Raw genomic sequence first — 23,072 nt, forward strand, 5'->3', positions numbered from 1 at the left:
GAAGAATTACTGAATGGTTCATATAATGGTTACATTTAGTTAGCCTGATGTTAAAGGTTTATGATTATGTATAGTGAATGAGTCTGGATAGGCCAGGATAGTACTTATGCCAAGGCTTTGGCCTAGCCTTTGCTTTGACATAGTGTTGACGTGCCAATTTCTCTCTTATGTGGGTGGGCTTAAATAATGTTCACAGCTGACACGATAACGGTGATGTTTTGTTCATGGGATGTATTGTGTTGGAGAACATAGATAAGAGGAAGTTAACCAATATAATAAAATACACGAAACATAATGCTAAAAAGTCTCTTATGTTAGGAGAAACAGGAGTAGCGTGACATGAGACATAATGACATGAAAACAGCATAGATAGCAAACATTATTTAAATTGAAGCTTGCACATGAGTATTGTACAGGGTATGTAAGACACAATGTTCATCGTTGATTGGAAGAAAGCTAATGAATATGTAATGTGGTAAGATATAAGAAACCAAGCAAACAGGGCCCAAGTCGGAGAATGCTGGACCAGAAACTGAGATGACCATCCTGAAGTGGACAAGAGGCTCCTGGTACCCAGGAACTCAGTAACTTGGGCCCCTGCTTGTTCCATTGTATCTGTTTTTATATGATCAAGAATTATAAGGAGCAATTCTGTCTCAAAAATTTATAAATAAAGGCAAAAATTGATTAATCTTAAATTGGGTGGACTCGGGTCAGTTTTCAGACTTATACCTTACAAACAGTTTCATTAAAATTGACTGTAGCTGCATTCCAGAAAGTCCTGCCCATTGTCCTACAGGACCCCTGCTTGCTCACAGTCATGTTGCAGCAAGGCTGGAATTTGCTGCCTCTCTCAACAACAGTCATCACTAAGGCCTTGGCTACACTTGCAAGTTAGAGCACATTAAATCAGCCCTGGGCACCCTAATTCTTGAGGTGTCCACAGTGGCAAGGCACTTAAAGCACCTGGACTCCTTGACTGGAGCGCCCCTGGTAATCCACCTCCACGAGAAACATAGAGCTTGCTGTGCCTTGACTGAAACACCCGGGTGTCAGTGTGGATGACATGTTGCATTACTGCACTGTGATAGGCCTCTGGAAACGTCCCATAATCCCTTGAAGTCAAGTGGCCACTCTGGTCATTGTTTTGAACTTGGCTGCAGGCAGGCAGATATCCCCTTTCAAAGCTCTGTTTCTGACAGCCAGCATGCTTATCCGTTCCCCCGGAAAAAGCAAACCATTACTGTGGAATGCTGCTGCTGCAGAGGCAGATGTTTGTGCGAACATGTGTGAGAGAAAGGCAGGAGGGGTGGGGGTAGGGGCTGATGGGGTTTTCCCCGCCGCTGTCTGAACTTACAAGACAGCATGCTGACACACTTTCTGGCCCCCAAACACACTGTCTCTTCCCTCACATACACACAACACACTCCCTGTCACATTTCATCCCCCATTTGAAAAGCATGCTGCAGCCACTTGCACACTGGGATAGCTACCACAATGCACTGCTCTCTGCCACCGCGCTTGCAGCTGACAATGTGAACACATGGCAGCACTTTCCCTGCTGCTGTCTCCGAGGGCTGGTTTAACTCCTGGCGCACTACATCTGCAAGTGTAGCCATGCCCTAATTTATAGCTTTTCAGCTTCAAGCTTGTGCCATCATTGCTTTGGGCTCTTTTTCTGTTCTCAGTCTCGCTTTTTTTTTTTTAATCATCTTGGGAATCTTAACTTTTTTTAATTGCATGAAATCCAATTTGAGTGAAAAGGTCAACAAGAAACTTTCTGAAGAGAAGGAGGCCTACAGCTGCGTCTTTCCTCTCAGTGGAGTTACAGACCACATTAATCACAAAGTTTGCTGACCTTCTCTTTACTACTTGAAGACTGCAAGACAAAATGGCACTTAAAATGCAATTTAAAAAATGCCTGCTGCACAGGGATAAATATTATCACAGGCTTCAATAGAATTAGATGTAGCTATTGTCAAGATAATTTCTCTCTCTTTTTCTCTTAAGAACAGCATAAACATCTGTCACTTTTTTTCCCCTTCTGATCATGACAAATCCATGTCTCACAGTGTGCTAATATATGGTAACTGTGCCTTCATATAAAGTGAGAGGTGGGGATTTGTGATCAGTGGAGCGCCAACTGGGAGCAGAGGGAGGAAGCACAGGAGCAGATTGAGCAGAATTGGGGGGTATGGAGGGGAGATCTGTACCGAGAGTTGTGAAATAAGATAATGGTCTCTTCCTGAGCATCAGGGCACAGTATTGGCATCCAGTGCATGAGGTTGCTGGGTGTCATAACAACAACACTTGGTAAGAATGAACAGAAGAACTTTTTGTTATGATACACAGTTATCTTATTTAGTTTTTATTGAATGATTAAGCTAATGTAATGGACTCCCAGCCAACCAGGGACACAGGCAGAGAAAGGGAGGAGAGAAAAGCAGTTGCAATTCACCAGCATTTGGAATGAAAACATCATGACCAGGAGCTGTCCCTGACAGATGTTCTTTGCAGGTGCTGTGACTAGTGGAATCCCGGTTCTGCTCTCTGTTTGAGCATAAGAACAGGCATAGTGGGTGACCACTGGTCCATCTTGCCAAGTATCCTGTCTTCCAACAGTGGCCATTGATAGATACTTCAGAGTTTGGCTGTCATCACAGTGAGAGGTACTGTTTCTAGAAGGCATATACTAAGGGTAGAAACATTTTAAACAACAGTAGATCTGATTTCATCATATAAACCAAAAATTCTGTTAAATTAAAGGAAAAAACCACTCTAGAAAACGTCCGCTAGTCCCCTCTTCAAACCATTCTCCGGCTCCGCCAAGTTCCCTTTGCTCTTTCTTTAGTTGACTTGCTTGTACTCTGTCTATGAGATTTCTTTGAATACTCTACCTTTATCCATCCGCCCTCATTAACTTTGGTCCCTTCATCATTTTCTTTAGGTTTGCCTTCTGTTTTCAAAGGCATACCTGGTATGGACTTTGGTTGATGGGGATAGTGGGTGTGCTTTTTGTGGTCATATGACTTTGATGGGTTGAGTGTTGACTGAGAAGAACTGTACATTTTTCCAGAGCGTCGATGTGCTGCAGAAGCAGTTTGTGGGCTTTTTCCACTGTATCTTCCATTTATGGAGAGTCCAGAGTCTCTGACATAACTGTTCCTGCTTTTGCCTGCAGATCTGTCCCTTTCTGAAGGGCTATCAGAAGCTGCACTAGAGGTACTACTTCCCTTTGAATTAAGATGTAGTGATGATAGAGTTCTCATCAGTCCATATGGGGTTGGAGATGAACTTCTGGAATGATTTATCGGTGTAATCTGATAGCTAATAGGAATTCGTGTCCGTCTTACAGCAGCAGCATAGGAGTCTTGGTTGTGAAGGTATGGTAAAAATTGTGTCACACTATTAGGACTGTGGGGATGGGAATGCTGGTGTGAAGTGCTTTTTTCCATTTGACGCATTCTTAGAGTGTGCATCCATTCAACATCTATACCTGAAATATAAATGGAAACGAGTCACGTGATTTGAATTGCCAAGAAACTGCATTCCCACTTAATAAAGACCTGTGATAAGGACTCAAAATATCTAGAGAGTAATTGCTGCTAAGAATGTAGCAAAATATAACATATCAGTCAAATTCTTCCTCTCCCTCTCTGCCTGACAGAAATTAATCCCAGGTTTTACAATATTCAATATTATTTAATGCATCAATTAACTGAGTTTATAGTGTCAACTGTGTGGATCACAGAGGTTAGAAATGGAAAAGACCTATTAAACCATTCAGTCCATCTACCCACCAAAGCAGGTTTGCTTCCTCTAGGATGTTTTCTTGTGTTTTGTGTAGTCTAGTTTTAAATATCCCTTCTTATCTGTCTTCAGCTACTGCTCTTGGGAAATGATTCCACAGCCTACATTGCAAAGAAGAGACCTGTAAAAGAAGCTTGAAACAAGGAGCCACAATATCATGTGACAGGCCAGCGGTCCACCTGGACCACCAGCAAGTGCTCCAAGGACTACAGTTATGGAGCCAATAAAATACAGGAAGTAACAAAAATGGCCTATATACAGGGAAGGAATTCTGTTCTTTCAGCATGCTGTAGGAGTCCAAACCATTACTACTACTACTAGGCAGGGTGCTTATACACCCGTATAATCATCTGACACCCAGTATTGCTAATGCTTTGGTCCCAAGTCACTCTCTACACTTACACCAACCAAAATGATCACTGGGGTTCACACACATATATTACATCGAATGAAGTGCATAGGCAGAAGTGATGCAAAACCTGATCTGAATTCATCCACCAACACCACAAAGACTTCCTGCAGAACTACACTACTGCAATAACAGAAGCAACACTCACCTTCCCGCCTTCCACCCCCTCAAAAAAACCCACATGAATTCCTCCCCACCTTCTATTCCTTTGCCATCCAGCCATCAAATGACAGCTGGCAGAGATTCCAAATAAGGAATTGGCTAACATAATCCAAACACTTAGCTCCAACCAGCATGAAGACCCCTCATCCCATTTCACAGAAAAGATCAGCCAAGTATGTGAAGAACTAATGCAGCGGTAAACTTGATACAGGACCAGACAGCATTTACTGATATACCACTCCTGATGATGGAGCCCTAGAAGATGTAGCCCTTCTAGGGTCCCCTCATACATGATGAAGCCCTTAAAGAATATTCAAGGCACTACCTGCAAACCAGGTCTATAACCCTCCTGCAAAGCAAACCCCCTGCAAACTAGAATAAGCAATGTTTTCTTCAGAGACACAAACCTGTCAATTTTCCTGTTGTCCTCCAGATCCTCAGATAGCTGGATGAGCAAATTCTCTCCAACTCCAACTTTTCTAACTTCCCATTTTCATCAAAATCATTGACAGAGTAATGGCAACCACGTTCCAGTAATGTGACATCTGCCAACATATTGTATGCTTCACAATCAGGCTTCAGACGGATGTAGGACAAAGGACTAGTAGCACTAAAAAGACATGCTCCTCATTGAAATGGATAGAGACTATATCTCAATGTTCATACTTATTGGCATTTCTGCAGCTTTGGATGCAGTTGACCATAGGATGCTGTTGTCCCACTTATGTAACATAGATGGTGCATCACTCCAATGGCTTCCAACAGGGATTGGTGATGGACAACTGGTCCGCACCTCAAAGTACTTGCAGGACCCAGAGAAAAAGAGCTTGTTTCGCCTTCTGTTTAATATCCACCTAAGATTGCTTGGAGAGGGGGCAAAATGCTATGGGCTCCCCTGCCAATGCTATACCAGTGACACCCACCTATACCAGCACAATCCAGGAGATCACAAGGATGTCCCAATGCCTGAAAGAGATCATCACCTGGATAAAGAGCAGCTGTCTCAAACTCAATCCAAACAGAACTGAAGTCATGTTGATCAGAAGTGGCAAATATGTTGAAGAAATAGCCTGGACGTTGTCCTCCCCATTCCACTGACAAATGGGGAGAAACTGTCTAACTGGTATGAAGGCCTGGATTCTGATTCAAGTCTTCATTAAGCCTACATGAGCAAATGGCATCCAGAGAGACAAATGCCTTCTTCCACTTGCATCTGACTAGAAAACTGCTCTTTCATCCTGGATGAGGATCTGGCTTCTGTGGACCTGCATTCATCACCTCCAGACTGTACAAGGACTTGGTCCTGATTTTAAAAGTCATCAACAGGTCAGAACCACATCTCCATCCAGAACCTGCCAAGATAGCTGTGCACCTGTGGGACAATTCACTTTACAAAGCGCATCAAAGCCAGAAATATTGTTCTTGAGTGAGGGGATAACAGTTGTGTAATGAGGTCAGACTAATTCAGAGTCTAACCACCTTTAGGGCATGTTACAAGAAAACTTTTGTAAAAACCTTCCTGCTGCACCCATATCAAAATATAATACACGGAAAAATAAAATTAGGATGAAGTCAAATTAGATAAACAAAGAAAATACATAAAATTCCTCAACATGATTATACATATGTTACAAGCAGATCTTTCTACAGCCAAGGAAGGGAGAAGAACAGAAGACTCCATGAGGTCCACTATTGACTTTGTCTTGTAGATTTAATTTATTTGGGAAATTTATTTAATTTATTAATCTACATTGATGGATGCTCTAAAAAACAGCGACTAGAGAGAGGGCTTGATTTTCAGAAGTTCTTAGCACCCACATCTTGAGTTGAAGCCCTTCATCAACGATTTAGATGTTGGCATAGAAAGTACGCTTATTAAGTTTGCGGACGATACCAAACTGGGAGGGATTGCAACTGCTTTGGAGGACAGGGTCAAAATTCAAAATGATCTGGACAAATTGGAGAAATGGTCTGAGGTAAACAGGATGAAGTTCAATAAAGATAAATGCAAAGTGCTCCACTTAGGAAGGAACAATCAGTTTCACACATACAGAATGGGAAGAGACTGTCTAGGAAGGAGTATGGCAGAAAGAGATCTAGGGGTCATAGTAGACCACAAGCTTAACATGAGTCAACAGTGTGATACTGTTGCAAAAAAAGCAAACGTGATTCTGGGATGCATTAACAGGTGTGTTGTAAACAAGACACGAGAAGTCATTCTTCCGCTTTACTCTGCGCTGGTCAAGCCTCAGCTGGAGTATTGTGTCCAGTTCTGGGCACCGCATTTCAAGAAAGATGTGGAGAAATTGGAGAGGGTCCAGAGAAGAGCAACAAGAATGATTAAAGGTCTTGAGAACATGACCTATGAAAGAAGGCTGAAGGAATTGGGTTTGTTTAGTTTGGAAAAGAGAAGACTGAGAGGGGACATGATAGCAGTTTTCAGGTATCTAAAAGGGTGTCATCAGGAGGAGGGAGAAAACTTGTTCACCTTAGCCTCCAATGATAGAATAAGAAGCAATGGGCTTAAACTGCAGCAAGGGAGATTTAGGTTGGACATTAGGAAAAAGTTCCTAACTGTCAGGGTAATTAAACACTGGAATAGATTGCCTAGGGAAGTTGTGGAATCTCCATCTCTGGAGATATTTAAGAGTAGGTTAGATAAATGTCTATTAGGGATGGTCTAGACAATATTTGGTCCTGCCATGAGGGCAGGGGACTGGACTCGATGACCTCTCGAGGTCCCTTCCAGTCCTGGAGTCTATGAGTCTATGAAAATCAGGCCTCTTTGTATGAGATGCCATACAATATACATACACAATATACATACAGGATGAAGCTGAAGTAATTTTGTTCAAAATAGATTTGTCCTTAAAAAAATGCTAATATTCCAGCAGGAGACCATAGACTTGGCACATGCAGGCTGCTTAAACTCAACTGAAATGCAAATAGCTATAGCAGTGGATTTCAGATTCCTTCATTTTATTGCTGGTTTTCTGAGGGAAGAATAGCTATGTCATGAATACTGTCTTTTACTAGAGATGTTACCACAGCATCTGCAATGGGAAATTTTCAGCGGTCTGGTTTTATGCACTGTCCTTTACAGTGTACACACAAATTAAATATTTTCTCTTCTTAGAGAGTTAATAGAAAATCATTCCCATTTTGTACGCTTGGTAAAGGGCTGTGGGCGAGGGGGGGAAGTCCCCTAATATTTGTTTTCTCTTCCTCAGGCTTTAGTTGAATCCTGAGGGATTAAAATCACTTCAATTTTATGTCAAATATATCAAAGGGGAAGAGTCTTTCCTGTTAAGGGCTGATGGTGATGCCTCCATGTCAGACAGCTCAGTTTGCACACAAAGATGAACCTTCCTGAAAAAGACGACGTAAATGGCTTTCCAGGTTTCTTAGCCTTCTCCTGGTAAGGTACAGTTTTAAAGAAATGTGTGCAGTATGAGGATTTGTGCTTTCTAGGCACTGCATATTATATTCAGTCGCCTCTGTTCTTCTCACTAGCCTGTGGATCCAAAACACGGACCTCATATACCTAGGAATAGCAGCCTCAGGTCTTTAATTTGGGACTGTGGTTGTTACTATTTTGCAGAAGCACACCTGCTTCCTGGCCTCATGTGGCAAGCAGCCATCTCATAACATCAGGGAAACCACCACTAACTGATCCCCTGAATGAGATGCTCTCTTTGATGCACCTGAAGTAGTACACTTACTGTTTTTAATGGCGGTTCTGTGTCACTCTTTGCACAGGGGTTGTCAGCTTCCTAGTGGGGACCTCACCTGTTTGTTGCAATGAAACTATTTCTATGCCATGAAAATCTCTGTGGGGCCAGAGCAGGTTTTACCTCTCCCCATTGCTTGATTCAGAGTTAGAAATCCTGATATCTTGGTTCTGACACATTCTGTATGCAGAATAAATATGTAGCCCAGTGAGCGTATGTCTTCCCTGCAGTGTTAACTCAGGTCTGACCTGGGTGGTGTCCTTAGACCTTCTCCCATTAATACAAAAAAGCCCTTCACCTGAATTTGGTGGTGCTTTAAAGCCAGGCTAGCTGGCCCGGCTGGGGGGAGGGCTAGAGCTCAGGTGTCACGTTCATGCAGTGAGGATGCAGGCTTAATCACTCGAGTGCTGATAGTCCTCCAGCAGCTTCCGACAATTCTCCCCATGCCTAGAACGGCAGACAAATTGTTCCACTGGGAATGCATCCTACAGCAGCGCAGCTTACTGCAAATAACCATGGGAGATGCCTCCTGAAGTCCTAGCAACACACCTAGGTGAGTGCAGCATCAGCGAGGACACCCTAACTCGGGTCTGGGTTTGCAATGTGACTGCTCACACCTGCGCTAGGTTGAACTGGGTGCTGGTCACCTGAGTTAACTCAGTAATGAAGACAAACCCTTAGGGTTATAAAATGGCAGCATGGATGTTCGGGCTCAGGCTGAAGAACGGGCTCTGGGTCTCTCTCCCGCACTCTCTCAGGTTCCCAGAGTTCGGCTCCAAACATCTACACTGCAATTTTATAGCCCCACAGCTCAAGTCCCATGATCCTCAGTCAGCTGACACGGGCCAGCTGTGAGTATTTTATTGCAGTGTAGACATACCCCTACAGAACATACTTTAGGTCCCATCTGCATTGCAAACTAGAGCTGTGTTACAACAGGGGACCACTGTCTTGTAACTAGATTCCTTGTCTTAGATGTGATTGTGGCCTAGGCAGCCCCATTATGCAGGCAGAGGTTGTGAGGATGAGGGGCCTGCACCAGACATCCTCAGACTGGCAGCTTTGGAACTACCCCGATCTCTCTGCGGGATGGGACAAATCTTATGGCTCAGTAGGCATGATATGAAAAGAAAGTTGCAATCCATTATTTTGTTGTTACTCTATACATTATTTGTATTGCAATAGTACCCAGAGACCCTGATCAGGACTTCATTGTGCAGGACACAGTACAGCCATAAAATAGAAGACAGATTGTGCCCTGAAGAACTTGCAACCTTCATAGTGACAAGGTGCAAAGGGGTGTAGAAACAAAGGAAGGAGAGGAGAGGGAGACATGGGTCACAGTAGTAAGAAACAAGGCTGAATTATTAGCAAGGATATAATATGGAGGCAGCATAGTTTATTAACAAGGCAGGACACTATAATGATGCACTAACAGGCCAAATTCTCCAGCCTGTTGCTATCTGCTGTTGGTCTGTCTAATACTATAGTGCTACTAATATTAAACACACGAGCCCATAGTAGAACTGGCAATTTTAAAAAAAGTTTCCTATATTTGAACATTGATGGGATCCCTTTAGCTTGGGCTCAAATTTGCCTCTAGTTATGTGGGTCTTTATAACAACATGAGTTCTGGGGGCATATTTTCAGGAAAAACTCCACTGAAGGCAATGGAGTTACAGCAGGGCTGTGTTTGACCATCTGTGTCAACAGCGCACTCAGCTCTGAAAGAGGTCTGAGCAGTGCAGTGATTTCAGTTTAAAGCCTGTTTAATTTATCTCATTGAATAAACCACAACAAACATTGTTCATAAAGATTCTGGAACTGAATAATCACAAGTCCAGGCTGGCCCAAGAGATCGCGTTGAGATATGTTGGAAGAACTTGTAATGCACATTTCCATTCTTCCTCACAGCACTGCTGGCATTTAGTCACTTCTGTGCAGGCTGGATTTACCCTCCAGTGCAGTGTGAGCTACACGCTGAAGCTCTACATGGCCCTGCATGCAGCTCAGTGTCTATGGCTCTGATGAACACCCTGCCTCCTCTGCCAGACAGCTAGGCAGAGCAAGAGAATCCATATCACAGCATTGCTCCTAATACCGAGGCAGAGCAAACCTCACTGGCATTGTGGGAGCTGCCTCTGCCTCAGGATGCCCATGAACAGAACAGAGGGAGGCAGAAGGCAAGAGCTGACTGGAGTACTCCTGCCCCCTTGTGTGGTGTGGAGAGAGGAGGCCAGGATAACAGCCACTGAGAACACTCCCTCCACGGAGCCAGGAAGGGGCTGAGGGAAGAGTCTCTTCCCCTACAGCTATTGGAAGGAAGAGATGGGAGGAGATGCAGGGTGAGGGGGGGTGGGGGGAATCCTCTTGCTCACAGCAGGCTCATTTCAATTTTTCCTGGCTAAGAGTCAGTTTGTCAGCATAGGGAGGCAGACAGATACATCTTCATCACACATTGATTCAACCAACATTCGCCAGGTGGTATCAGGGCATGATACTACAGCTACTGTGCGCTCCCTCTCTAAATCCATTCAGTGACTATTCATGGATTAAAGTTTGAGGCCCACTACTGAGACACTTTAGAATATGGAGTATATTCTCTCGGGGGGAAATCCTCAGCCCAGCATTCAGCCTGAGTAGCTGGACAGGGTGCTGAAAAGATGCGGTGGGCCAAGGGGAAGACAAGGACAATGACCTCCCACAAGCCACTGGGTGAAGTTTACTTCAGCCCCACAAGCAGCAATCTGTATCTATAATGTGCTCCCACTGCCGAGAATCCTCCCAGTGGTGAATCTCCTGGCCCCACCCCTCCACCCTGAGCACGGAGCCCCGGTCAAGCTGAGCTCTGCCACCGCTGTGCCCCTCTGTGCATAATCCCTGGAATCTACCCTCCTCCCTTGTGCTGTGAAAACATTCATGGCTCCACTCTCTAGGGGACCGCTATAGTTCTGGAAGCGATGACTGGACTTGACCATTGATGCATAGGTCCAACCTCCATTAATGTGTTACAGAGAAGAGTATGAGACCCAGGGCAAACCTACAGGGTTTCTTCATGCTCAGGAAGCTCAGGTGCAAACCTACAGCACTTTAGTGTGCCGAGCAGATACTGCTACTGGCCACTAAAGGTCCCCCAGTGTGTTCTGATGTACTGCTGTTAATTGGCTCTCAGCTAGGCAAACCCAATATTTCGGTATCACTGCTGTCTCAAACCGGAGTACGTCGAAGTGCTACAGAACTTCTAGTGCATGGTAGCAGGATTCACATGGCCAGTTAGTGTGCAGCATGCTACAGCACTGTAGATTTACACCCCTGCTTGCTGAGTACTGACACACTGCAGACCAACCTCCAGTTTGGAAAGGCTTGCACGATGGGCTCAGACAGATGGTAAAACTGTATGCATGTGAGAAAGCAACATTCAGACAACTGAAGACTGGACAGACGGAAGGAAACATCTTCAGGAGTATTAATAGGCTGTTTAGTTAGGACAAAAGATTGATTTACCTCCCATTGCTACTTACAATTAAAACATCAGTGGCGACATTAACAAACTGTAAATAAGCTATTGTAATGAACTTGTGTGTGTCCGCACACATGCCCTCTACCTGATAGGGTCAGATCTACTCAGCTAGTTTTTTAAGCCCTTTACTACTGATATCTAGTGCAAATTCTTCTTTAACTCAGATGGGAAGAGATGGTGGTTTTTGGAGCAGGATGACCTGAGTTCTGTTCCTGCTGTCTCTATGTTGCTCCAAGTGGCATGGAGCACAGAATAGCGACAACTTATTGCCATGAATTATTTACAGTCTCAAAGATCCCCTACTTTAGCAACATATACAGAATAATTCCCCTTTAACCAGGCTGGGCCAATCAGCACACGACTACCTAACATTTTAGGTGTCTCTCTCACATCCCACAAAGTTACATGGGCTTTGCTGTGTTACTCCTGCAGGACATCACAGCTGCCACAGAACCCTGCCAAAGCAGCGAGACGGACCCATATTGCTGAAATAGAATTTTAGTTAGTGAGTTTTGCTAGTCCTTTAAAGGTTTTGCATCTTTCAGCAGTAAATTTAATGCCATTCAAACATATCAACTTACTTGAGCTGGACCTGCTTCCCGGCCTGCCCTCTGAGTTTGGGAGGGAGGTCTGGATCATGAGCTGTACTGATTTCACCTGGTCTTGAGCTTTCAGTTTACTCCATTGAACTGCATGTATGTGTCTGGTGGTTTTTGGAGCTCTAACATCACCCTATTTAAGAAACAGAACAGATTACGATTTAGGACACAATAAAATAAACTGCCACGCCAGTGACCTTCCAATAACACTCTGAGGGTGTTATCATTTTGTATACAGGGTTTCTTTAGTAAAACCCTCAAGCCTGATCTCAGAGACTATTAGAATCCAGAGGCTTTTGGACAACAGTTTTAGGATTCTGCTAAAAATCTGAACATGAATTTCCCTTTCAGTTAATACCCTGTACGAGGGCAAGATTCAAATGCCCTGCTTTTTAACAAATATTTTAATAATTAAATCAAGTTACGCTTCAAGTAAATAGTCCTTTCTGCTAAAAGAGATAGGCAGTAGACAGGTATTGTTGCAGGGGTTCCCCTCATGGTAACTTGCCTACAGTAGCAAGCTCTTTAATCCTGCAGTCTGTCCCTGTGACTCCTGTGAGGCACTACCAGCTAAAAGGAACCTGGGGTTAGTCTTCCTGCCAGAGAAAACCACTGTTCTTCACTTCTGAGGCAAGCAAGCTAGGTCCAGAATTTTCCTCCCTCTATAGCACTGCTTGAATCCGCGCCTCAGGACAGAGCTGGGATTTCAATTATTAGCCTCAGTGTGAAGCATGCCGCTGGTCTTTATAAAACACTTTTTGTAAGTAAGCAAAACCTTTTAATACAAAGTCTAATTTCCATCAGGTTAAACAGTGTTAAATTGTCTCCAGATTTTATTTTATGTTTCTCTCCATTTCTCTTATCACCTTCTTCCTCCTCCTGTTGTTCCTCAGCTAATTAGCACTTCCCTGACAAGGGAAGAAACACATCTCTTCAACAAACACCAGCAATACTGATCACTGTTTAAATAAAAAAAGTTTTCTTACTTGAGGGAGAGAGAGCTGTTCAGGAGTCTGAACACACAGTCTCTGAAGACATCATTCAGTTTTTCATCAGAACTTGAGCTTTTACAATTAATTATGCAGTGCTAGACCTTGATTACAGTTTGCAGCAAAGTCAAAGTGCGCTGCTACCAGCTTTTAATGAAATCATGCTGTTGGTTTTCAACTTAGATAAGTATTTGCCTTACTTTTTCTGCACTTACCTCATATGTAATAATACATTCTACATTCTGATCTTTTGCTATTCCCACAATCCATTTCTCCATTACAAATGGTGGCTGAAAAGGGAAAAATAAACAGAATGTGTGTGTGTGTGGGGAAGGATTATTATTTGTCATTTGATTGCTTTATTACACCAAAAAGTTAAAAAAAAAAAAAACTCATTCCCTACAACGTTTATCCTTTTTCATGTGGCAAATGCATCCATATTTTCCCTATGTATTAATGGGACATAAAGCAACACAGTTCAAAATTGTTTACTTCCTTGTTTGTACATTATATTCATAACTAAATTAACAGTAATATGTATTTGCGGAGTATAGTATTCTTAAGCTAACTGCTTTTCCAGAGGAAGCAGAAGAAACACAATGTTTTTGTAGGGACCTTAACATTTTCTTTCATTCTTTTTTAATTTCTTGGCAACAAAGAGGAAATTTTAAAAAACAACAAAAGCAGATTCTTAGATTCCTGAAGACATTCTCCTCCAGGTTAAAAGAGTGTAGAAGTATGCTGAATGTTAAGCTTATACCTGACAACCTCCTTTTATTTAATTTTAATACTGATAAAACTTTAACATAAAAAAACAAGCAAAGCCTTGAGAAATGAAATACAAAGAAATGTGTCTCACAAGAGAAAATGCAAAAACTAACAAATCTTAACACTAATAATAAAGGTTCCAGCATTCAGTGGCCACGTAAACACAAGGACAGCATTAGTGTTAGTTCCAGTGGGGAAATTCTGTGTAATAAGCCTATCATGGTAACACCATATTTTGTTATTTCCTATTATTTTCCCTGTTGAGGGTTGGATCCAGCAGTTGTTTGTAAGACAAAACAGTCAATGAACGTTGAATAAAGAATGTACACAGTTAAAGCCATTCATAAGAGTTTTTCCATCAGGGCACATTAGAGCAGCATTCTAATTGGCAATCAAGATGTTGCATATTTTTTCATTTAGAAATGTATATTGTTACACATTGCCAAGGTATTAGGGTGGGTCACAATAATAAAAAATAATCAGTTACAAATGAACTGCAAACAGAGTGCCCTGCCTATCAAAACAACTTCCATCTCCTAGATTAAAACCAGTCAAGACATTGGCTGGTAAATATTTAGAGACAAATGCTGAAGTCAGGTTAAACTCCCATTGAGGTAGAGTTGAGGATGCTCAATATTTCACTGACAGTGCTCAATGTGGAATACATCCTACTACCTACTCCATTTCTTTGCCACATTTTCCCATTTTTGTAATAAAACAATGATCACAAGATGCATTTTATGGTGCCATTAGGGCTTGAGTTACTAAAGTTAATGGACAAGGTTTTCCCCCCATTACTGTGACTTTTCTATGCACTGGCTCCTAACTACTTTTCTATGACTTTGTGGAATCAAGGTTCCACACCTTGCATTGAGCTCTGATCTTGGTTGTAAGGGTAGGGTTTAAGACCTTGTCACATTTAAGAGAAGAGTTTCATAACAAAGTCAGAGTTTTAAAAAAAATACACATAAGCTTATGGAAGTTTCAGTAAGTGGCACATTTTCATCACTTGCACTTCTTCTTTCATTTCAACATGGTAAACAAATAAATAAAAAATACCATGGAAGTAAAAAGAAAATTTTAAATGATTCCTCTCATATTGCTTTATTGTTAGCCTGCCTTAATAGGGAATATTAACAAATCACTCCTATTATTATACAAATCCTCAAAAATAATGCATTTTATTTAAAAGCTGTCAAGAGATTGAGCTTTTCACAAGCACAAAAATCTCTTGCTGTGGTATTTAATGTCTTTGTTTGAGATCTACGAATTCATGAAGGCTGTAAACAGAACCCTACCTTTGTCATTTTTAAAATCTCTGCACCAGATAGGTTAGTGTTGAATGTCACATCTTTTATGTAGGTTATTGCAATTTCATCCCCATCCATCTCCATATACATTTTCCATTTACAGTCCTAGTATTAAAAGAGAGTAATGCCATTTTAGAACAAGAAACAAAACAAACAATAAACAAAATCAGCAAAACCCTAAATGTGTTAAACACAAAGGTTTGGAATACATTCTGACTGGATTCTTTTCAGGATAAAAGTACCCAAAGTGAATGAACCTTTCCGTTTTCTTGGTAGCACTCCTATTAGTTCAAATCTGAGAAACCGCTGTCATTTTGATAGTGTTTTAGTTTCTTAAATGGCAGAATTTCCTCTGAGAGGCTCAGGGAAGATAGAGCATGTATATTTACACTAACAGGTAAATACTGTTTCAGGAGCAGGCATGGAAGGTTTCCATAAGCAAGCTGAGACAGAGCAACACAGCAGTAGAAAGAATCTGAGTTATCAGCTTTATTTCCAGTTAATACCAGCGGGCCCAGACAAGTCCTTCCACATGAATCCAAGAACAAATAATCCTCAAGTCTAAGAAATGCCACTAAAAAAACTGCTTGAATAAAGGGGCAACAAGTTATTAGAGCCCAGTTTTATCAGGTACCATGCATCCTCCTGTGTGATACTGAGCACCCTCCAGTTCTGTTAATTTCAGTTAGAGTTCAAGAAGCTCAAGACTTCATATACAAATAATAATTATGGCCCTGATCAAGCAAAGCACTTAAGCATATGCTTGGCTGTAAGCAGGTGAGCAGTCCCAGTGGTTGGATTGGAGCCACCAGTCAGAAGCACTCAACTCCTTGCAAAGGGCTTGATCCTGTGAAGTGTTGAGCACTCCGGCAAACCTCTTAAACACACTTAAAATTATGCCCATGCTCTGACTCCTTGGCCTGGCCCTGGGAGTTTTAACTGAGGAACAGTGTAGTCTATTTCTGTGTCTCACTGATTGGTGGACAGAACAGAAAGACTGGGAGTCAGGCGATCTGGGGCCTCATTAGTGTGGAGCATTTTGAAAAACTGGCCTCTTCATTTAGGTTCTTACATGGATTATGAGCTCTGCTGAAATCTTGCCCCCAAGCTGCAATTGTGGCTGCGACACTGAATTGCCACATGGCAAGTCTGTGTCCCTCCATTTCTCCATATGCATAAACACAACACTGTGTATTTCTGTGTAATACTGCAGATGTTCCAGAGACCATAGCAGAACACTTAGAGATCACCACCACTTCACTTCCTATGCTTTGCAGTAAAGAATCTTGTTTCAGGATGGCTATTACTGCATAAACCAGGAGTTTGTGCTGCTTTGGTGAAGTCTCCCTCCAAACCAAATCTGATGAACATCAATCTGTTTTGATAAACAATGTGATTCAAACCACTATCTCCAAAGGAAAAAAACTGTAATTACTACATTAAATATAGGGCCTGACAGGCACTGAGCACCTGGCAACTCCCAGTGACTTCAACAGTAAAGGTGCATAGCAACTCTTTGGATCAGGCCCACAGGAAGAAGCCTCTTTTATAGGGTAATAAACCATTTTGGCCCAAACAGTTGTGGACCCAGCTATACTAGGAGCAGTGCATAAGCAAGGCCTTTTCTTCTTTAAACTGCAGTTTCATAGAATGAAATATGAAACCTTATCCCTTAAAACCCATACTCCTCAAAATTCTGTGTCTGTCACAGGCCAAACCATTCAATCTGCCCTCTATGTCCACTGCAAAATGAACATCATATTTTATCTGAGGAATATTGCTATTTCACCTTTTAAAATACTTATCTTTTTAATTTAAAAGAGACCAGCCCGATTTCTGGACAAGACACTTGTGGGGTCAGTTTAGTAGTTAGCTACTTTCCCTAAGTATATACTAACCTTTAGCTTCAACCATACCGTAAGCAACACTAGCTTTCTACAGTTCAAAGAAGCTTAAAACTTAAAAAGAGTATTGCTCTACTTCCCCCTATTAAAATATAGGCTCTGATTCAGCAAAGAACATAAATACATGCTTATGTCCATTTCAGTTCAGCATAGCACTTAATTCAAATTACTTAATTCGTTGGGACTAAAGCATGTGGTTAAATTCTTTGCTGAATCAGGGCCGTAAAGGACTCTTGAGTCAAGGCAAAGTTTACTACTTGGATAAAGTCTGGAAAAAACCATATATTGTAGAAGTGGCACATTGTATAAATATATTTATAAACAGAATATTTTTTAATGTCCTTCACAAAAGATTTCCCTGGGCACTTTACTATTCTAACACAAATCCTTATCAAATATCTCTCTCTTCAGTTTTGATTTAAATTAAAAGAACAGATTTAGCTTTTGCACTATGAAGAGGAAGCCAATTGCATAACACTCAAACTCTTGGGTGCAGATAATTTCTGACTTACATTTAGAACAAGCCAATAAATCAGCAGCCTCTGAAAATGGCTGTAGGAATGTAAGAGAAAAGCAAATCATAAAAGTATTTCAAACTCACTATTCCTAAGATCCATAATAGTAAGCAAGGACACTTTAAAAATCAGGCCTTCTGTTTGTTCCTGTGATCATATCACTCACCTTAGAACCAACAAATATTAATGTCAATAATGAAAAATGAAAGGAAAACATAAAAGATCAGCCAGGGGCTTTAAACAACAAAACACACCTCTTATTATAGCAGGTACAAAAAACTCTCACTGGGGAGAGATCTCATTCTAGAAGGAGGCATGAATTTAGGAGATGTTTCTAAATTCAGTTGTTGCAATAAAAAAAAAAGTTTAAGAATTGAGGAAAAATGGAAACAGCATCTTAGCAGGCAACTGGATATTGAAAAATGTAAGATGTAATGCAAGATGAAACAAATATGAAAAAAATGCTGGTCATGCTGGTATTAAAAGTAGTAGCATATTGATGATTTAGGCCCCTGGTAGCTCCTTTACATTCTTGGCTATTATCTATCTCAGCTGCTAAAACCTGCTGTTTTAAAGACATGAGAGCTGAACATCTAGTGACAGCACCTGGGTTATTTATCATTATGTATAACCCTGCTACACTACATTTTATTATGCTGGATTTAAAGGAAGATAACACAAGTATGGTTAATTTGCTTCTCTTCTTTTTATATATAGTGTCATGACCTGCCACTGCTTAGTCCCAAGAGATATTTTTAACCAAAAAGAAATCCACAAGAAACTCTCCCTAAAAATTCCATTAATAACCTTTTGTAGCGTGTATAGGTTGCAGGGTCTGGAACTAAGAATGTTTTAATCTCTTCAGCAAAACAATGTCTCATAATGATGTACAGGACTATTGCTGTACTGATGAAGAATCATACATAATTCAGCACCTTTCACTTGGCACCACTGTGATATCCTCATTAGTAGTGGCTCACAGTGGCTGTCAGATGGTGTCCATGCGAATGCAGGCATTATATTGTCTTTGAGATGTGCAGCTGCTTCCATGACACTGCCAGTATATAAAAACATGACGCCAGTTTGTTTTATTTAGTGCTAAACCTTCCAGTTTGTAAAAACAAGGCTGACACAGAGCCTGACATGAGGCAGTGAAAATAATTAGCTCTCATTTTCTCAGCCTCCTATTTCCTTCTCCCTGCTGTGTTCTCTTTCCACTAAACCACCACATGTCAGTCGAAATGGGAGGCAATTAGTGGGCTCATTTCAGTCCCCACAACTGTGCTGAAAAGAAAGTATTTATGATGGCACAATGAACAGCTGAAAGATTAAATAACGTTTGCCTTTTGAAAAGAAAATGACTTCTAGCTAAATGGGCAATTTTTGATTATTCTCAAACAAGCTTAGAGCAGTTGGTTTTTAAAATACAAGAAAGGAAAATGAGTCATTTTTAGGTGAAAGAATCAAATAAAACTTGACACAGTAATGCAAATAACTGATGTTTTATTGCAAAATATGTAAATGTGTTATACCCTTAACAACGGCTCATGTCTCAGGTCAGGGCAGATTGTTGCCAACCAGACACCGGTATAGAGAAGGTTGCTGCATTGCATTTTTTGTTTCAGTTTTGTATGGGGAGGAAAAAGGGGGCTTTAGAGAGAGGTGCTCTTAAAAAATAAACAATGCCAGTTAAACATACATTTCTATAACTGATTGCCTGTGTGGTTACTTGAAGGACCTGACTCCTCACTCAGGCAGAAGTCCCAGATCAATGGGGATTTTGCCTGAATGAGGAACATAATATTGAGACCTTACTGTAGCTAAATATGCAAAAATATCTTTCACTTGCTATTATCTTTTGTGTAAATCCAGCATAATAAAATCTAGTGTAGTGGGTTATACGTAACGATAAATAACCCAGGTGCTGTCAGTAGATGTTCAGCTCCAGTGCCTTTAAAACAGCAGGTTTCAGCAGCTGAGACAGCCCGAGTTCTGAGACAGAAATGGTTCTGAGATTAGCTGCCATGCTTACAAAGGTCTGTCCTCACTCAGTGGTTGCAAGCAAATAAGGATTTTTAGGGCCCTGATCATCGTCATAAAAACAAATTGCTAGTTCACTTGTTTGTGAATGCAATATTTTAAAGGTGGAAGCATGAAAAACAATATTCCTGTTTCCAAGCCCTGACTATATCTTCATGCTATTTAACAAACCCCTGTACTTTTGTAGACAGCTCTCAGTTACCACTAGTGATAGACAGCTCTAAAAGTGGTGCAGGGGAGTAAGCCCAACGTGCCCTCAGAAAGGATGAACTCCACCATCCAATGCTGTGGGCCAGTGCCAGGCTTTCTGTGCTATTTTCACTCCGCAGTGGAACTGTGTTGGGGCATGGGGTGGATTGCCTTTAGGTGAAGTAGCTGTTCAGGGGTTCGCAACTGTCTTTTTTGTGTGCTCCCATCCCAAGGGATTTTGTATATCAGCCCAGCAGAGGCTGGTGTGTAAGGAGGTTTGGGGTAGGCTGGGGCAGTACCACTGCATCCACAGTTGCCCATGTGGAGATGCAGTGGCTACTATTCTAGTGCCCGGGAGCGAGGTTGTGTTGCAAGCCAACAGACTATCTATTCGTTGGGAACTGCACATGTCCCTGTAGTGATGCCTGTACAAAGACAGATTACTGGGGCTTTGCGTGTATAAGAATGGGGATGGGAAGAGGGCAATTTCATCCAAATTGGGTGTACTGTAAAAACCCAGATATATACTAAAAAGGTTCTATAGAAAGGTAAGTGAGCAAGTTACTCAGCCAAAACATTCTATGAGTCTGCATATACCTCTTTACAGTTCAATACAAATGTGGATTTCCTATGGGAATCGCTGCACTGCACCCTACATTCAACACCTTTAAAGAGTTTGGCCCTTTTTCTGATCTCATTTACGCTGATGGTGTTCCAGGAGTAAGCACACTGAAATCAATGGAGTGGCACATGTTTTACACTAGTGTCAGATCAGAATAAGGCCCAGGTGTTCCCTTCTTGACGGAAAACCTGATGAGCTCAAAGTACCTTGTGCTAAGGTTTCCACGAGCGGATACTGTATCATTGATACCATTTTGCCAGACTAAATGATGCTCCACTTTGACAGATTAAATTAATCAGTTTAATTATTCTGTAGTTATATTTATTTTATTGCTCAGTTGTTATTTTTTCAGTTTTACAAAGAATATATTTCTCTTTTCTCTGCTTTATTAGAATCTACACAAGTCTGCTATAATAAATGATAGAAGACTATGATTATGCTTGGACTTCTATACTATATTCCAGAATTTTTAAGTGCTGAGACATCTTTGGGACTAAATTAAAATATCATTAGACTAGAAAATTTTATGTGTAAGAGATTAAAGGCATTCAAGGGTCTTGCATAGGAGGTTGTGGATCACAAAAAATACTCCAATAGAATTGAAATAGGCAGTGTTGTTAACATACTTATGTAATGTGTGTGAGGTACAACTGAAAAGCTGGAAAATGGGAACTTCTTAATCTTGGATATGGAATGTTCTGCCATGATTTTAACCAGATGAGTTCCCCAAACAGCAAATTAAATTGATGTTGACAGACAGTTTCTGTCAGAAGTAAGGAGTGTTTGTAAGGAGAAAATAGCTACTAGCCTTCCTTTACTGTATACGTTTCAAAGAGATGGGAAAGGGTGGAAGAAACAGCTGGTTTTGAAACCAGGCCAGTAAAGGCAGTTCAGGCCATCCAAGTTTGATTTACTCTATGGCTCCAACCAGTTTTAAAATGAATCAGACCTGTGCCAGTTGTAACTGGGTTCAAATGAGTATGTGGAAATATACCTTCTCTTGTATGCACACACCAACTCAAAATGCAAGCAAAACCAGTTGGAAAGCTAGAGAGAGAGAGAGAGAGAGAGAAATAAAACACAAAAGAAGGAAGTTTCCACAGTTACATGAAGAAACCCACTAAGAGCTCAGTCACTGATTTTTCACAAGTCCCTAGTGGGGGCATTGTTGTGCTAGTTCAGGTGCAACCTGGGAAACATACTCAAAGTGAGAATCTGCCTCCCGGATTCCACCTGTTCTGTGGAGGAAGCCCCTATACGCCAGGAAGATAGTTGGTGCAGAGTACTTCCCCCAACACTTCAAGACCTTATGCCCCTTATTCCCTTGCATGGCTGCACAAGGCAGGGCACTACGTGCACTGAAAGAAATGAAGCTATTTACCACCACAAGTTATGGGTGCCTGAAAGCACTGAGAATGTACAAGCAATTCACGTTGCAATGGGAAATCCATCTTTACAACTGGAAAATGCTTCAGATAAAAGAAATCCAAAATACGGTGAAAAAGAAAGGAGGAAATTCTCACACAGCAAACCAAGAAGTCTTTGCCCATAAACGAGACAAATTCAATACTAGTCCAAGCCCCCAGCCTCCACTGGGATTCAATTTACCTCCTTTTCACAAACACCTGTTGTCTCATATTCAGTATGATAAAGGATTTACATAAGAAATTCTCAGTCACAAAACTGAAGTTAGAGAAAATGCTTATGAGGAAACAATCTTATTTAATTCAAAACTTTCTGTACCACTTTTTTTCTTGTACCCATCCATCATTGATTCAGCATTGTACTTTGAAATTTGCTCAGTGATTTTCTGAGTAGCAGGATTCATGTTATAAATGGAAAATATTTCTACAGATATTGGGCCCTTTGAGTAATGATTGAAGAAACAGAAATAAAATAATATTATCCCAATAAGATTCATTTACCTGTGGACCATTTCCCAGTTTCAAGTGATAACCAAAAACAAGTTCCAGGTTCACTACTTTCTCCATGTTTTCTTCATTTCCACTTGCAGAATCCTATCACAGAAACACAGTGTAAGCACTGACCTCCATTATTAGTCTCTATGAGTTGGTGACAAGCTTCCATTAGACAGTAAGAATTTAATATCCTTGCCTTTTGTATGTTACAAATCTGTTGGCTGGTCAGAGGATACTATCGTCCTCTAATTAATTCCACATAAGAACATAGGAATTGCCGTACAGGGTCAGACCAAAGGTCCATCTAGCCCAGTAGCCTGTCTTGCGACAGTGGTCAATGCCAGGTGCCCCAAAGGGAATGAACAGAACAGGTAATCATCAAGTGATCCATTCTCTATCACCCATTCCCAGCTACTGGGAAACAGAGGCTAGGGACACCATCCCAGCCCATCCTGGCTAATAGCTATCGATGGACCTATCCTCCATGAACTTATCTATGTCTTCAAGTCACCAAGGCCTGATGAAATGCATCCTAGAATATTCAAGGAGCTGACTGAGGAGATATCTGAGCCATTAGCAATTATC

General features: G+C 41.4%; 1 protein-coding gene and 1 long non-coding RNA gene across 3 annotated transcripts in view; one reads left to right on the forward strand and one right to left on the reverse strand.

Moving 5' to 3' along the window:
- Window positions 1-1,438: 1,438 nt before the first annotated feature.
- The window catches only part of MAP3K20 (mitogen-activated protein kinase kinase kinase 20), a 124,274-nt gene continuing 102,640 nt past the window's right edge, over window positions 1,439-23,072 (reverse strand). For both annotated transcript variants that reach the window (XM_030580398.1, XM_030580399.1), the window contains exons 16-20: window positions 22,494-22,586; window positions 15,287-15,403; window positions 13,436-13,510; window positions 12,214-12,364; window positions 1,439-3,496 (exon numbers count right to left, since the gene is read on the reverse strand). In XM_030580398.1, coding sequence (XP_030436258.1) covers window positions 2,805-3,496; window positions 12,214-12,364; window positions 13,436-13,510; window positions 15,287-15,403; window positions 22,494-22,586 — 1,128 coding nt within the window. In that variant the 3' untranslated portion in view covers window positions 1,439-2,804. The remainder of the gene's footprint in view (window positions 3,497-12,213; window positions 12,365-13,435; window positions 13,511-15,286; window positions 15,404-22,493; window positions 22,587-23,072) is intronic.
- On the forward strand, window positions 2,557-22,845 carry LOC115659764. The gene is made up of 3 exons (XR_004002647.1): window positions 2,557-2,575; window positions 21,428-21,430; window positions 22,773-22,845. It is a non-coding gene; the product is annotated as an uncharacterized LOC115659764 (long non-coding RNA).

Source organism: Gopherus evgoodei, chromosome 11 (assembly GCF_007399415.2).
Source record: "Gopherus evgoodei ecotype Sinaloan lineage chromosome 11, rGopEvg1_v1.p, whole genome shotgun sequence".
Taxonomy (NCBI): Eukaryota; Metazoa; Chordata; order Testudines; family Testudinidae; genus Gopherus; species Gopherus evgoodei.